Source organism: Chiloscyllium plagiosum, unplaced genomic scaffold (assembly GCF_037043375.1).
Source record: "Chiloscyllium plagiosum isolate Xiang-an unplaced genomic scaffold, Cpla_swu_hap1 HiC_scaffold_19, whole genome shotgun sequence".
In the NCBI taxonomy this organism is placed as follows: Eukaryota; Metazoa; Chordata; class Chondrichthyes; order Orectolobiformes; family Hemiscylliidae; genus Chiloscyllium; species Chiloscyllium plagiosum.
In genome coordinates this window covers 39,858,774-39,873,377 of record NW_028270157.1, presented here as the reverse complement: position 1 = coordinate 39,873,377, position 14,604 = coordinate 39,858,774, and the positions used below count along the sequence as shown (strand labels likewise).

Below are 14,604 nucleotides of genomic sequence, written 5' to 3'. Positions count from 1 at the left end.
GATGAAGCACTTTGTGTTTTGTTTCATATACTGACAGCCATAACATAATTATGAAAATACTAAATAGAGTTAGTTAACAACTTTATCTATGTCCTCTTCTGATAATTAAGGATATATCTTTGCTAATGTAGAAGAGATGTTAATACACCACTGTAGCTTCCTAATTCTTCTTGAGTTTACAAGAGGTGATAATCAAAATCTTTTATGAAAACTGAAAAGAAATATCCATGATTTGCCCATTAGCCTTACAAGTTCCTTGTGACAGTAATATTCATCCTGTTCACTGTTGATTATCAAAGCACCTGAATAACTACTGAGAATCAACAATATTTTTTACGCTCAGCAGGTTTGTATTTTTAAGAATAGTAACCATAGTGCAATTTGGGCTACTCACTGCCTTGAAGACAGTTTAGTTAAAAATTGTTGAGATTGCCCATACCCTTGTGTAGAACAGCTTTTATGAAATCAACATATTATTCATGCTTGCCTTGTTATGAACTAAATATTTTCCTTTGTCAAACTATTTAATTCAGCCTTTCTGTCTATGCAGCACACCAGACCAGATTATCCAAACTTCCATGCAGATGAGTTTTTGCAATGGTCTGTTAGATTCAGTGAGTATACAGTATAGGCAAAAGTGAGGACTGCAGATGCTGGAAACCAGAGTTTTGATTAGAGTGATGCTGGAAAAGTACAGCAGGTCAGGCAGCATCAGAGGAGCAGGAAAATCGATGTTTTGGGCAAAAGCCCTTCATCAGTATACAGTATAGTGTTACATCAAATGGTGGAATTCACTCATCATTGCTTAGTACGCATCAGTTGTTGACAACAGTGCAATGAGATTTTATGTGATAACTGATTAGTGCGCCACACCCCAGGAGTGTCATTTCTATAAAACTATATTTTAAAAGATTATCTTCTAAGATAACAAATTGGAATATTTTTTGCACATTTGTATCAACTTGGCAATGAGCACAACAGTTCTCGAATGCTTCATTTTATTAGTGACCCTCCAAGTCATATAGCACACTGCATCACATCATTGCAACAACGTTTGATTGCCACGAAGTAATTCCGAGTACCACTTTAAAATCCCCTTTGCTTTTGCCTAAAAAATCTCTATTCCTTTTTAAATTTACCTTCACAGGTCCTTGCTTAGTAATCAAGTAGATATCATGCCTTTAACTTTAATTGATTTATAACATTGATTGTAGGAAGACATTAATTCATTTCAACTATTGGAAATAATTTCCCATCTGAATATATTTCAAGCAGAAGACTGAAACTACCTTAAGTAAAACACTGCTCATGTAGATTATAGTACCAAAATTATCTAGGGATATTGAGGGGTCTATGCCAGAGAACCCCACCCCATTCCCTCATCTCCTTATATCTTACAGATTATAAGAGGTTAAATAAAACTATGAAGGGAATTTTTTTGTGGCTGTCCTCTCCCTTGTAAAGGTGACATCTACTGTAAACAAATATACAAGTTCAATGGAAATCAAAATATGAAATTGTTACATTAATCTATTCAACCACCAAAAGTAATAATGAAAAAGCAAGTGGTCAAGATACACAATTAAGTTACACTCAACTATTCTGTCAATTTCTTCTTTACCTAAATGTTACACTACGAATATGGATTCCCATCATGGATGCAGCATTTTTTGTTCTGCTTACACACCTAATGCTTTACTTGTAATAAATTTAAACATGAGCATAAAGCAGAAAAATACTATAAATAAAAACACAGCACAGCAAGCTTTCAAAACATAGTTAATTCACTAATTAAATTATACTCAATTTACTATTTAATAGATCTGTTTGTAAACATACCAATTCAGAACTTCAAGCTAGAAAAACTTTTTTTTTGCTGCTTAAATAGGTCTCAATTGACATACTTATTTGAAAAGGTGGGAAAGAAGGGAGAGAGTACATTAAATCAGGACTTGTTAGGTTCATTAGCTCAGTTGGCTGGAGAGTTTATTTGCAATGCAGAGTAACGTCAACAGCATTGGTTCAGTTCTCACACCAGCTGAGGTTAGCATGAGGTACTCTCCTTCTCAATCTTTCCCCTCACCTGAGACATGGTGATACTAGGTTAAATCACCACCAGCCACCTCTTCAAAGAGAGGGCATCAGTATGGTCCAGTAAGACTATGACAACTTTATTTTTAACCTGTGAGTGCCACGACTCACAAGGTGTCAAACCCTTTCATTCAATTTCCAACTCCTTTTCAACTTTCTCAGTAGTACTAATCCAGAGTTCTGGCAATTTTGGGATGGTTGGCCAGCACCTCCTGAAGACAGGACTTTTTGTGCACTGAGAGACAAAAGTTCAACCAGAGTTTAGCCAACTCTGAAAGTGTTATTGCTGAGGGCAGGCTTAAAGTTGGTCTATTCAGGTTGCACGTGCTTTCATGACGGCAAGTAATGTAACCCTCTGCCACTACAAGACCTTCTGCACACATCTGCATTGAACACTTAAAGAACTAATTTTATCTCATTACTATCCCAATCTTTTAGGAGCAACCAACATATAATACCGCATTCCTGTCAATGTCTGACCTGCTCCAATTTAGAAATTGACCAGGAATTTGGCATCCAGCATTCCCGTACAGCACAGATGGTGATTTCATTCATTTATGCAAACGTGGTTTGTGCCATAGGATGCAAGTGCAATTTTAATGCTGCAATGCACCATAGTGTGCGCACTGTGAGTCACACACTGTGGAACCAAATGTGGAGAAGTCAAACCTGATGCTTAAAAAATGCAGTGGAGGTTGCTTGGAAAATGTTCCAGTAAGTTTCTTTCAATTATATTTCAAAATTAATGAAATATTCCTTTGACTCCACAATAATCTTCTCACGAACTGCCACTCTACACTCTGCCACCTTCCTATGATTAATTGATCTTTGTTTTAAACATAAATAATTGTATCAGATGAATACAGAAATTGCTGACTTACTTCCATGCCAAAAAGCTTTACTCCAAATAAACAGACTGATAAGGTTTTAACAAAGCCCAGCCATGGAAGAGGTTAGGCCAACAAAACTGTTTTTCTCTATTGAATGGGGTGACTTGTAATGCGGTACCTTAATCTGTTTAAGTCCTTCATAAAAATATTATATTTTCCCTCTCATTCATCTTTACTTGCTTTATTCCACGCAACAAATCAAGATGATGAAGACCTTTGAAACTCAAATATCTCCCAAAAAGGAGATTCAATTATTTAAATGTGAATTTGTATAGCTAAACATCAAAAAATTTAAATCATACTCACAATATAAATGGGATGATGCCTTTATGAAATATTAAGTCAAATTAATCTTGAAATTTTCAAGACATTGGTGTCCAATAACAGTATACAGCAAAACAAATATTGTCAGTAGTGGGGCACAAATATACGTGTATAATATACAAATATAACTGCTACATTTTTTAACATATCCAAGGTTAGCTTCTGTTTATAAATATTCAAATTTTAACTAGTTACACACATTTACAGACTAGCTTCAATTGCCTTGCTTTTCATTTATTCCCAATAACAATTATTTTGGAACAACAGTCGAAATTTACAAAAACTAAATGGAATTCAACTTTAAGAAAATCATATTTTCATGAACATTTCCACAGGCCTAAACATATGAAAGTGGAGCACAGTATAACGTTTTAGATTCTTATGTACATAATGAAGGGCTGTAGGTTTTGCTTTGCTGTTAAATGTTCTAGAATCATGTAAGGAAGTACAATATCAAAAAAAAATTAGAAAGATATATCAACATTTGATAGGACCACAAAGCTGGAATAATACAAAAATCAGTAAATACCTTGTTGAATTGAGTTGCCTTGTTGCCTGTGATTCCAAGACCCTTACATACAAAGGACTTGTCAAGCAGCTGTAAGAGAAAAGTGTTTGTCCCATTTTACAATTGCTTCAGTTAACATTTGGAGTACAAAACAGACATCCTGTCTGTGACACTGGCAATGACAATAGGCAATGTGAAGAATTGGCTGCTGGGAATCAATGAGAAATAATGAAACATGGATAGTTAGTGTATCTATATTGTAATATTTATTTAGTTGGATGTCTGTTCAATTTGTGCACAGAGTCATTATATATGTGTAGTTTGACAAGTTTTAACAAATAATCACTGATTCAATTCTATCCTATTTCTGCAACAGGTGGAACAGCAGCTGATCAACTGTCTAACTTAGAAACAAGTACAAATATAAGTTCATCTATAGTAAGTTTAAAAACAAAATACTGATAATATATTTAATAGATTATGGATAAAAAATGATGCATACTACCAACTGAGATACTAAGAATCTAAACCTTAATTATTCCTTAAGTTTTTATACCCTTAGTTCAATGATTTAGTGAATCAATGTGATGCAATCAGGGTTCAACAGATACTGATTAACAAATTTGCATTCCATAAATTACACTGCTCAGACAAAAACATAGAAGGCATAAATCAAGGCATATCAATGATTATATTCTAGTTTTTTTTAATTTAGAAATTATCAAGGGCTAATGGGCACTTACCTGCTGGAATTTCTGTTGGCAAAAAATGAAAAACAAGAATAGAGAAAACCCCATTTAAATTAATTTTTTTGAGAGATACAAATTCTGTGTACTGGTGAACAACAACAGACTACAAAAATATTAAAAATGCAAAGATTTCAACTTTCTCCCAGTTGAGCAAACTATATCCTTGTCAATCACTTTATTTAAATTCCAACACAACAAAAACAACGTCTTAATACACATCACTCACTTCCTATATAATGCTAAATGAGAAAACCTAAATAATAAAAATGTTGTTTCTGCTGTTTGGCATGTTAAGGCTTCATCAAATTGACAGCTCATTTTTAGGTATGCCTGGTGCTGTTTCTTGCATACCCTCCTGCATTTATCATTGAATCTAAGAAAATATATAGACAGAAACATAATTTTGGAATTAGAACTGCAATTAACTAGGCTATCACTTAATGCATAACTTTTAAACAATAAGCCTCATGATTTATAAATCTGTCAAACAAATATTGTTAAATATAAATATTAAACATGTTAAATGTGCTCATGACCTTAATATCAAAAGTATAACATTAATAAAAGCATTGATTATTTTATTTAGTCAATTGTCACAGCACAAATAAATAATTCCTGTGTTTGCCTACATTATTTTGTTCCGTGTTCACAGAAAGTGTATCTGCATGATTGTTACATGCAGCCAGTTCCAATGGTGTCATCCATTGGCAGCACATAACAGTGGGTCCAAAATCATAACTTGCCAGCATCACATAAAGTTAGCCTGCAGCCCTGAAAGAAGTGGATTGTGACAGCAGTTAAGAGTATACCACATTTCTGTGGGCCTAGAATTGCATGGAGGCCTAGCTATGGAAAGATAGCTGATTTCTATCTATAAAAGACCTGAGTGAACTACCTGGGTTTCAACTTCTTGGATTCCATAACCAACAAGCAGCACCTGCCCAAAGTAGACCTCTCATTTCAGCAATATATGCCCAACTAACTTGTATCTTTTAAATGCTATTCCTTTTTTTTTTATACCTCCTTGTCCTGTCTCTTTCCACCAACATCTTTGCTCCATCGTTTCACCACTTCAGCCATTTCCAGTATTCTGGGCCGAACCGTGTCTTCTTCACCCTGGCCAGCCAACACTTCCACACTTGCATCTCCCATAAGATCCCTCTCCAATTCTTCCTTGAACTGCGGCCTAACTGGCCTGTATCCTGCAAGCCCCTCTTCCACCTGGCCAATATTCTTATGACCTAAGACTTTCTCTTTCATCTCCACACTCTCCATTCAAATCAAAAAGTTCCTCTAGCTACTTGCATTGGTCCTAGCCATTCTTGCCTTTTGCGGGAAATGTTGAACTTGTGTTACAGTTTAACTCAAATTCCCTCACTGCTTCATTTCATGCACTGAATACTGTTTCAGTGCCGTTTCCTGCAATTACCCTGAAGTGTAAAATGTCATCTATTTGCTTCCAATTTCAATCCTTCTCTTACCTTCACATGGTTCATTACTCTCCTTTCTTTGGTTTCCTGAGTCCAGTTATAAAACCATGTTACACATTAAAAATGACTTTACTTACTAAGTGGGTTGAACCAGAAGATAAGTTATTTTAAAAACTTCATCAGTATTTTAAATGACCAAAACAGCAGCTCTCAAAATGACTGAATATTTACATCGCTTTGTAATTTGCAACATCAATCTGTCAGAAAGGGGTTTTGCTGTCTGAAAGTACTCTGCAAGGGCTATCAACTTAAATAAGTGTGAATGGCTGATCACAAGAGCTCCTCAGGGACATTCAGACACAATCTCTCTTAGGTAGGTGCAGACCGAACCAATAAACTCCATCATATTGGGCAATGTGTTGACTGAGGAGGGAGTTCAACTGACCACGTAATCTAGTTGTTACTAAAAATTGACTTTGAATGAGGGTTCTTCCCATTTGTGTACTATTATTTCATAATTGGCTAGTTTGAGAATGGTGATCAAGCTAAAAGCTTTGTGTTAAACAGACTTCTCAGATATTGCGTCCAGTTCTCAGGCTTCAGAAAATGTTGAAGCTTTATTTGACTGAACTATCATAAGCTTCATTGCAGCTGCCAGTCTCTTAATTGTCAGACTGTCTACCATTTGTGACTGTTTACTGCATTAAGTTTCAACACTGGCATGTCCTTTGCGTTCAGCTGAGCTGTTTGCAACTTTGCCAAGGTACTGTTCATCTCCAACAGATGTAGGCGTACAGCTGACAGCAGATGAGATTTAAGGATGCCAGTGTCTTTCCACTTCCCAATAGTATTGCTGCTCTTACCAGTGAATTGTAATGTTTTACTCTCAGTGTCAAATTGAATTTTTTGGCAGTTTGTTGAGTTTCCTGCTATAGCTTGCCCTGTGTTTGGTCAGCTTTGTGTCAGCATTCCCACTTCACTATCTGATGCCTAGGTGAGCCTTGAATTTCTTCACTTACAGCATTATGTTGTAGATGGGCTGCTCTTCAAGTCTTTCCTCCACTTCTGTGGTTGAATAGATTGCTGACCATTTTCTTCACATGTAATATTCTTCTGTTTCGCTTCAAGTGCTTCTTTACATTTTTCTCCAATTCTATGGCTCTGGTCACCATTGTCATCTATACTTAGATCAGATCTACCCTCAGGTCAGTGAACATTAACCTACTTTACTGACCATCACTGAAAGAACATCTTCTGAAACTCTACAGACTCAGTACACAGGATACAGAAGTATTTGGTGCCACAACCTACAGAGGAACACTGATGGATATGCACAATAAAATGTTATTATGAAGCTTGACAGGAAACCTCTGGTCAATCTCAATGGGTTACAAAGCAAAATCAAATAGAATCAATGACAATGTGTCCCTCCCTGATAAGCTCAATGCATTCTATGCTCGTTTTGAACAGAAAGTCAGTGAAATGATATCACCTGCCCCGCCAGCCTTGGGTGCACCTGTAGTCACAGTCACCACCACAGACATCTCTCCTTGAGTGTGAACCCATGGTAAGCAACTATCCCAGATGGAGACAACAACTATGCATTAGATCCGGCATGGATGAGCTGGTGGGAGTACTTGCAGACATCATTAAGCTCTCCTTACTACGATATGAGGTTCCCACCTGATTCAAAAAAACCACTGTCATCCCGGTGCCAAAAGAAAATCAGGCAATGTGCTTCAATAATTCCTGCCCATTGGCTCTTACATCTGTAAAGTGCTTTGAGAGATTAGTAATGGCACACATCAACTCCAGCCTCCCAGATTGCCTTGATCCACTACAATTCACCTATTGTCACAATAGGTCCATGACAGATGCCATCTCCCTGGCCATACACTCATCGCTGGAACATCTAGATAACAAGGACACCTACTACTGACTTTAGTTCTGCTTTCAACACATTTCCAACCAAACTCATCTCCAAACTCCAAGACCTAGGACTCTGTTTCCGCTCTGCAACTTGATCATCAGCTTCCTGACCTGCAGACTGCAATCAGTAAGGATAGGTAACAACACCTCCTTGGTAATAATCCTCAAAACCAGTGCCCTTCAAGACTGCATACTCAGCCCCTTACTATACTCTTATACACTCAGAACTGTGTGGACAAATTCAGCTCTAACTCCATTTTCAACTTTGCTAATGGCACCACCGTGGTGGGTCAGATCTCAAACAGTAACAAGATAAGAGTAAAGGAAAGAGGTAGAAAGCTTTGTGGTCTGGTATAAAGACAACAATCTCTCACTCACTATCAGCAAAATGAAGGAGCTGGTCATCAACTTCAGGAAGTGGAGTGCAATACACATCCCTGTCTGTATCAATGGTGCTGAGGTGGAGATAATCAAGAACTTCAAGTTCCTAGGAACAAATATCATCAATAATCTATCCTGGCCGATCAAGCCTATGGTCAAGAAAGCAAACCAATGTCTCTACCTCTTCAGAAGATTAAGGAAATTCAGCATGTCCACAATGATTCTCACTAAGTTTTGTAGATGCACCATAGAAAGCGTCCTATCCAGATGCATCACAGTGTGGTACGGCAACTGCTCTGCCCAAGACTGCAAGAAATTACAGAGTTGTGAATCCAACAGTGTCCACTGTGCAAACCAGCTTACGTTCTATTGACAAAAACAGAAATTGCTGTAAAAACTCAGCAAGTCTGGCAGCATCTGTTGAGAAAAATCAGAGTGAATATTTTGAATACGGTGACCCTTCTTCAGAACATAGAACTTCAGAAAAGTTTTTTCCTTCCAATGACTCCACCTATATTTCTCACTGCCTCAGGAAAGCAGCGGACATAATCAGAAATTCTTCTAACCCCAATTATACACTCTTCCGCCCCCTTCCATCAGGCAGAAGATACAAAAGTTTGAAAACACATACCAACCAATCCAAGAACAGCTTCTTCCCTGCGGTTATTAGATTTATGAATAGACCTCTCATATTAGAATTGATACTTTTCTGCACCTTTTCTGTAGCTGTAACATTATATTCTGCATTCTGTTCTATTATCCTGTTGTATTTATATAAGGCATGATTTTCACTATATCATGGTAGTGAGTGTAACAAGGTCAGCCAGGTGGACTTCAGAATATGAGTTCTCATTGGGGCTGTCCTAAATGAGTTACTTTGTTACTTTAATACATCGGTTCATCAATTTTAAAAGTAACTTGGTTAATAGAATTAAATTGGTTACATATATCACTGGAATTAATTACATCTAATTAGGAAATATGAGCAACAGCTTCTATTTATATTGTGCCTGTGACATAGCAAAATGTCATAAGGTGCCTCAAGTGTGCAATCATGCAAATATAGACACCAAACTAAAAAATTAAGTTGGATACTGAAAACCTGGTCAAAGAACTAAGCTTCAAGGTGGATTTCAAAGGAGGAAAGATGGAGGGATCCAAGGAGAATTATCTTTATTAAGTAGGACCCATGGAGATCTACACGCAGCACAACTGTTATATATCTGTTTTTTGTTTGTTTGTTTTTCTTCCCATAACAACCAATGAATAAATGGGCGGCACAGTGGCACAGTGGTTAGCACTGCTGCCTCACAGTGCCAGAGACCCGGGTTCAATTTCCGCCTTAGGCGACTGACTGTGTGGAGTTTGCACATTCTCCCAGTGTCTGCGTGGGTTTCCTCCGGATGCTCCGGTTTCCTCCCATAGTCCAAAAATGTGCAGGTTAGGTGAATTGGCCATGCTAAATTGCCCGTAGTGTTAGGTAAGGGGTAAATATATGGGTATGGGTGGGTTGCGCTTCCACGGGTCAGTGTGGACTTGTTGGGCTGAAGGGCCTGTTTCCACACTGTAATGTAATCTAATCTAATGCTAAACTTCATCCTAAAAGAAATATAACCAGGAGTGTCAGAGCTTCTGCTCATCTGACAACTGGCTTTCAGGAAGCTGGATCAGGATCAAAGACTCTCCACCTGTAAATAAAAGGTGACTTGGTGACAGGATACTAGCCTTTGTGGAGTTATTTCATGTACACGTGATAATAATAAATCAAATAAAATCAAAACATTAACAAAGTACTCCAGTACCAGTTAGTCACAGGGCTATATTCAAAGCTTGGAAAGCATCATTTCTAGCCTAGACATGGTGACCAGCTCTGTTCATACACTTGTAACTCAACCATGATGCTACATCTTATGGTAAATGTCACAGCGTCCACTGCAACATGAGCAGCAGACAAGCAATGTTTGAGTGCTACAGTGAAATCTCAGGTTACTCCCAAGTAAACTTGGACTGCTTGCACTATGGCTGAAGATTGTGGAAAGAAGGTTTGTGCTATTCCCGTATACCAGCAATCTACCCTCAAACAAATTACTAAGACAGCAGAGGTGACAAACCAGTGGGTAGCAGCGGCCAGGCCATGGAGTGGCAGTAGCTTCTTGCAGTGTGAATTTGGGGTTCTTTAACAATGAAAACAGCATTAATCCTCTCACCACTGCAACTGTGCCAGTATCCTTGCTGCTGGCTGTCATCAAGCTAGCCTAGACAGATGCTATATATAGTGAGCAGGTGCAGTATGCAGTGTGATCTTGTAGACCCAGAGTTGATTAAGCAAGGGCATCTGCTGTCTCCTCCATTGAAATTCAACAGCATTCTATCAGCCATGCTCCAGCAACTGGTCTAATGCTGCCTTGCAGTACTTGGTTAAAAATCACAACACCAGGCTATAGTCCAACAGGTTTATTTGGAAGCACTAGCTTTTGGAGCGCCGCTCCTTCATCAGGTGGTTGTCACAACGAAAGCTAGTGCTGCCAAATAAACCTGTTGGACCATAACCTGGTATTGTGTGATTTTTAACTTTTCACATATCAGTCCAACACCGGCATCTCGAAATCATCACAGTACTAGGATAAACAAAGGCACAGCGAAGATGGCTACTGATGGAATGAGAGGTGATTCCTTGGTTTTTGCATGTAGATTAGCAAGCTTTGCTTTACAAATTTTATTTGGAATATTTATTTCATCATGACTTACATTTTTACATTCTGGTCAAGCTGGCACTGTGGTCAGTGAGAAAGTGAAAGCAATGTGTTGGAGGACTTTTGGTGTGTTGGTGAATGTGGGGTTGAGGTTCTTGGTATCACACTCAGTTTAGTTCTTTATTGAAAACCTGTGCAGAAGAAGTTTGACAGGGTGCATCTCCCTTTCTTTACTTCCTCATCACCAGTGCATGTCTCTCCTCCTCTTTGTTGTTCAAGCTGGTGACAAAAACTGTCATGATTTCAAAGTTCTGCAGTATGCAGCCAACTTAGCACTTGCGCTGCCAAGTACTGTAGGGCTCAAAGAAAGCTATCCAAGCAACAGATATGTTGTTTCAATATGCCAGTGGTCTGTTCAATCACATTTTATATAGCAGCATGGTATTTTTTGCATTCAAGTGCACAGTCAATATGAGTCATGTCAGCAGCAGATACCTCACCACCTGTAGTCAGCTTTTTGATTGTTTTGGGGCAGCACAGTGACTTGCTGCAGACTGAAGGTAGCATGACAGCTGTGTTTCTATACAGTAGTGGATTTCACATTCACCTCACACATAAAAGGTCTCTGGTTTAGAAATATTTGATCTGACTGTTGCCAAGATACTAGACACTGTCCTACATGATCTGCTGTCTATGGCCACAGCCTGTTTGGATGTTGAGTGAATGGAATCCCTTTAGGTTCCAATAGAGGGCAGAGGTGATATATGCAGCCAATACACCCTACACCTGCAACCCTAATACACCCCTCTCTCACTCAATCTGCAACTGCTCTCAAAAAGATTTTTAAAAAATTACATCTCAATGAAGAGGGGCTCAGTGATATTCCTTCACAATAATAGACAGCAAATTGCAAAATGTTGCAAATACGCCCACTCTAATCTGGAAGGAGCTAAATACAGAGAGGTTTATCACAATGGTCACTTTCACAGCAACTAGCAACGTGATGCTTGCCTGCTGTAAGGTAATGGTTTTGGCTGCAGCCAGTCGTAAATTTCAGTGAAAACATCCTTACGAAATGGAATCTTTTCACACGTATTCCTTGCTAAGGTTCAGTTAAAATTGTTTCCTAAACATTTGCAGTGGATAAACCCCTTTCGATGAGAACTCTTCACCCCTCCTCTTGCTTCCGTTAAAGTGACCTGTCCTGATTTACATGGCCCCGTTTATTCACCAATTTGGGCATTATTCCAAGCTAGTTCACCCAAGTCTGGGAATAGCTGATTCATACAGAAGTCTCAAAGTCAGCAAAAATATCAATCAGTATCTCCCTCATCTCTGCCTGTGAAATTTACAACTTTAAACAGCTAAGGAAAGCAGCAACCAGTTACTGAGCCATAGTAACAACTAGAAGAAATCAACCAACAATAAAATTGTAGATAGACGGGGATTCTTTTAAATTGTGCTGCTCGGGTTATTAATCTGTTAAATGCATGTTCAGTTGTGCAAGATTGAGAGATAGCATTAGCCAGCATATTGAGCTCCAAGTACTCGCATCAAATCAATACTGTGTGCGCTGATTGGCATCATGATCTGCCCTGCATACTTTTGGTGGTCATTCACTGTGCTTGCACTAATGTCTCACAGTATGGCATTGTGTTATTCACTCCAAAAATATATATACCATATTTTCCATCTACAGAATATTCATACTTGACCATTGTAATATAAAGTGATGTCAGATACACAATCATATTAGGGAGGAGTAGAGCTGCCCATAAACTTGTTATTTATCTTTATTTCTTATCTAATACCAATGGAAAGACAAATATTAGGAAAACAGAAATTTCAGTAAAGAAAGCTCAGACCCAAATACTAATCTCACTTTTCCTTGCAAGGGGTTAAAATGTTGCTATTTTATTCTTTGCTTTTTGTAAAATCATAATCATTTCAATCTTTGCTACAAATCACTTAACCAGTGACCAGTGACACTGCATATAAATGTCTGTTTATGCTTTAATTAATTCAATACTTGTTCAAGAACAGTATACCCAGGAAAATGTAAATTATTTTACATTATTGATACTGGTATTGGACACATTGCACATTCAATTATCAATGTAGGAGCCAAATATTTAGTTTTCACTTGTTAATTTTCTTTCAGTATATGGTAAATAAAAATCTAATAGAAAACGACAATTAATATTAATCAAGGCACATGGGTCACATTTTAGAACAAAGGAAATAGGAAAATCCAATGGAAGAATTTTGTTGAATGTTTTATTTCAGATCTTTCTGTCACAATTATATGGGGGTCTGTCTAGTTATTGGATACTTCAAATGCATGTGAATGTAGTCTTGTACAAGTAAGAGATGTCTTTGGTTTGTTTGTTGGATAGAGTGAAACTCCAATGTTTGTTTGCTTCTTCTTATGCTACTGTACAGAACCAGACTGCCCTAGTGACAATAAATGTATATAAAGATATCTTTATGAATAAAGTAAATTTTTGAAAAACAAGTTGTGGCATTGAGGTTGGATATCGGAGTATTTTTTCACTTTGAATTTCTAGTAATCATGTATACTGAGACAGAGATGTACAGAGGCTCTTTCCACCCAACCCAACAATGTATCTTAAATCTGTCTTAAAGATTACTTCCTATTACAGCAGTATGTTTTTCTTCCCCAAACTATACATCACCATGGCCATTCTGAATGAGGTTAAATGAAGAAATTATTTCCTGAATATTTCTGCTGCTTCATTTAGATTTAGAATTGGGATGCCTACAGTGTGGAAACAGACCCTTCGGCCCAAGAAGTCCACACCGACCCTCCAAAGAGTATCCTTCCCAAACTCATTCCCCATTACTCTACACTTATCCCTGACTAATGCACCTAACCTACACATCCCTGAACACTGCAGGCAATTTAGTATAGCCATTTCACCTCACCTGCACATCTTTGGATTGTGGAAGGAAACCGGAAGAAACCCATGCAGACACAGAGAGAATGTGTAAACTCCACACAGACAGTAGTCCAATGTCTGCAAATTGAATCTAATTCTTGAAGTTGTCAGGGCAAAGACCTAACCTACTTTGTCCAATAACGTCAACAAGTTACTGTTTTGTTCCTGAAATGACTCTCCGTCATATTAAAGAAAAAACTTACTGGATGTGACTACATTCACTTACTGTCACATCCTCAGGATAGCCTAAACACTTTCAAAGCAATAAATTATTTTTGAAGAGTAGTTGTTGTTAGACATCACTGCTCTATGTCATACCTCATTGGCATAGCACACCGCAAATCAAATCCCACTATTCCTAGAGTCGTCACAAAAAGTAAAGATTTTATAAAAGTACACAACATTGCTCAATTTAACCACCTTTTACTCCAAGGCTATCAGAAAGAATTACTATTTATTACAAATAAATTAAATCACACACTCACACTCATTGGCATCCCTTGCACCTGTTCCATCTTGAAAAGCTCATTGTGCCCCAAACAAGGACTGTGAGCCTTGAGCTGTCAGGCACAGCTCTTGACATTTGCCATGAACATAGCAGACAGGGGCAAAACAGTGCCATGCTTTGCAGGCAGGCTTCTGAGATACC

General features: G+C 37.9%; 1 protein-coding gene across 1 annotated transcript in view; it reads right to left on the bottom strand.

The window, feature by feature from the left end:
* Positions 1 to 14,604, bottom strand: part of kcnq1.2 (potassium voltage-gated channel, KQT-like subfamily, member 1.2) — a 599,569-nt gene that overhangs the window by 444,751 nt on the left and 140,214 nt on the right. The window contains exon 14 of the mRNA XM_043709474.2: positions 3,835 to 3,903. Within this exon, the coding sequence (XP_043565409.2) occupies positions 3,835 to 3,903 (69 nt within the window). The remainder of the gene's footprint in view (positions 1 to 3,834; positions 3,904 to 14,604) is intronic.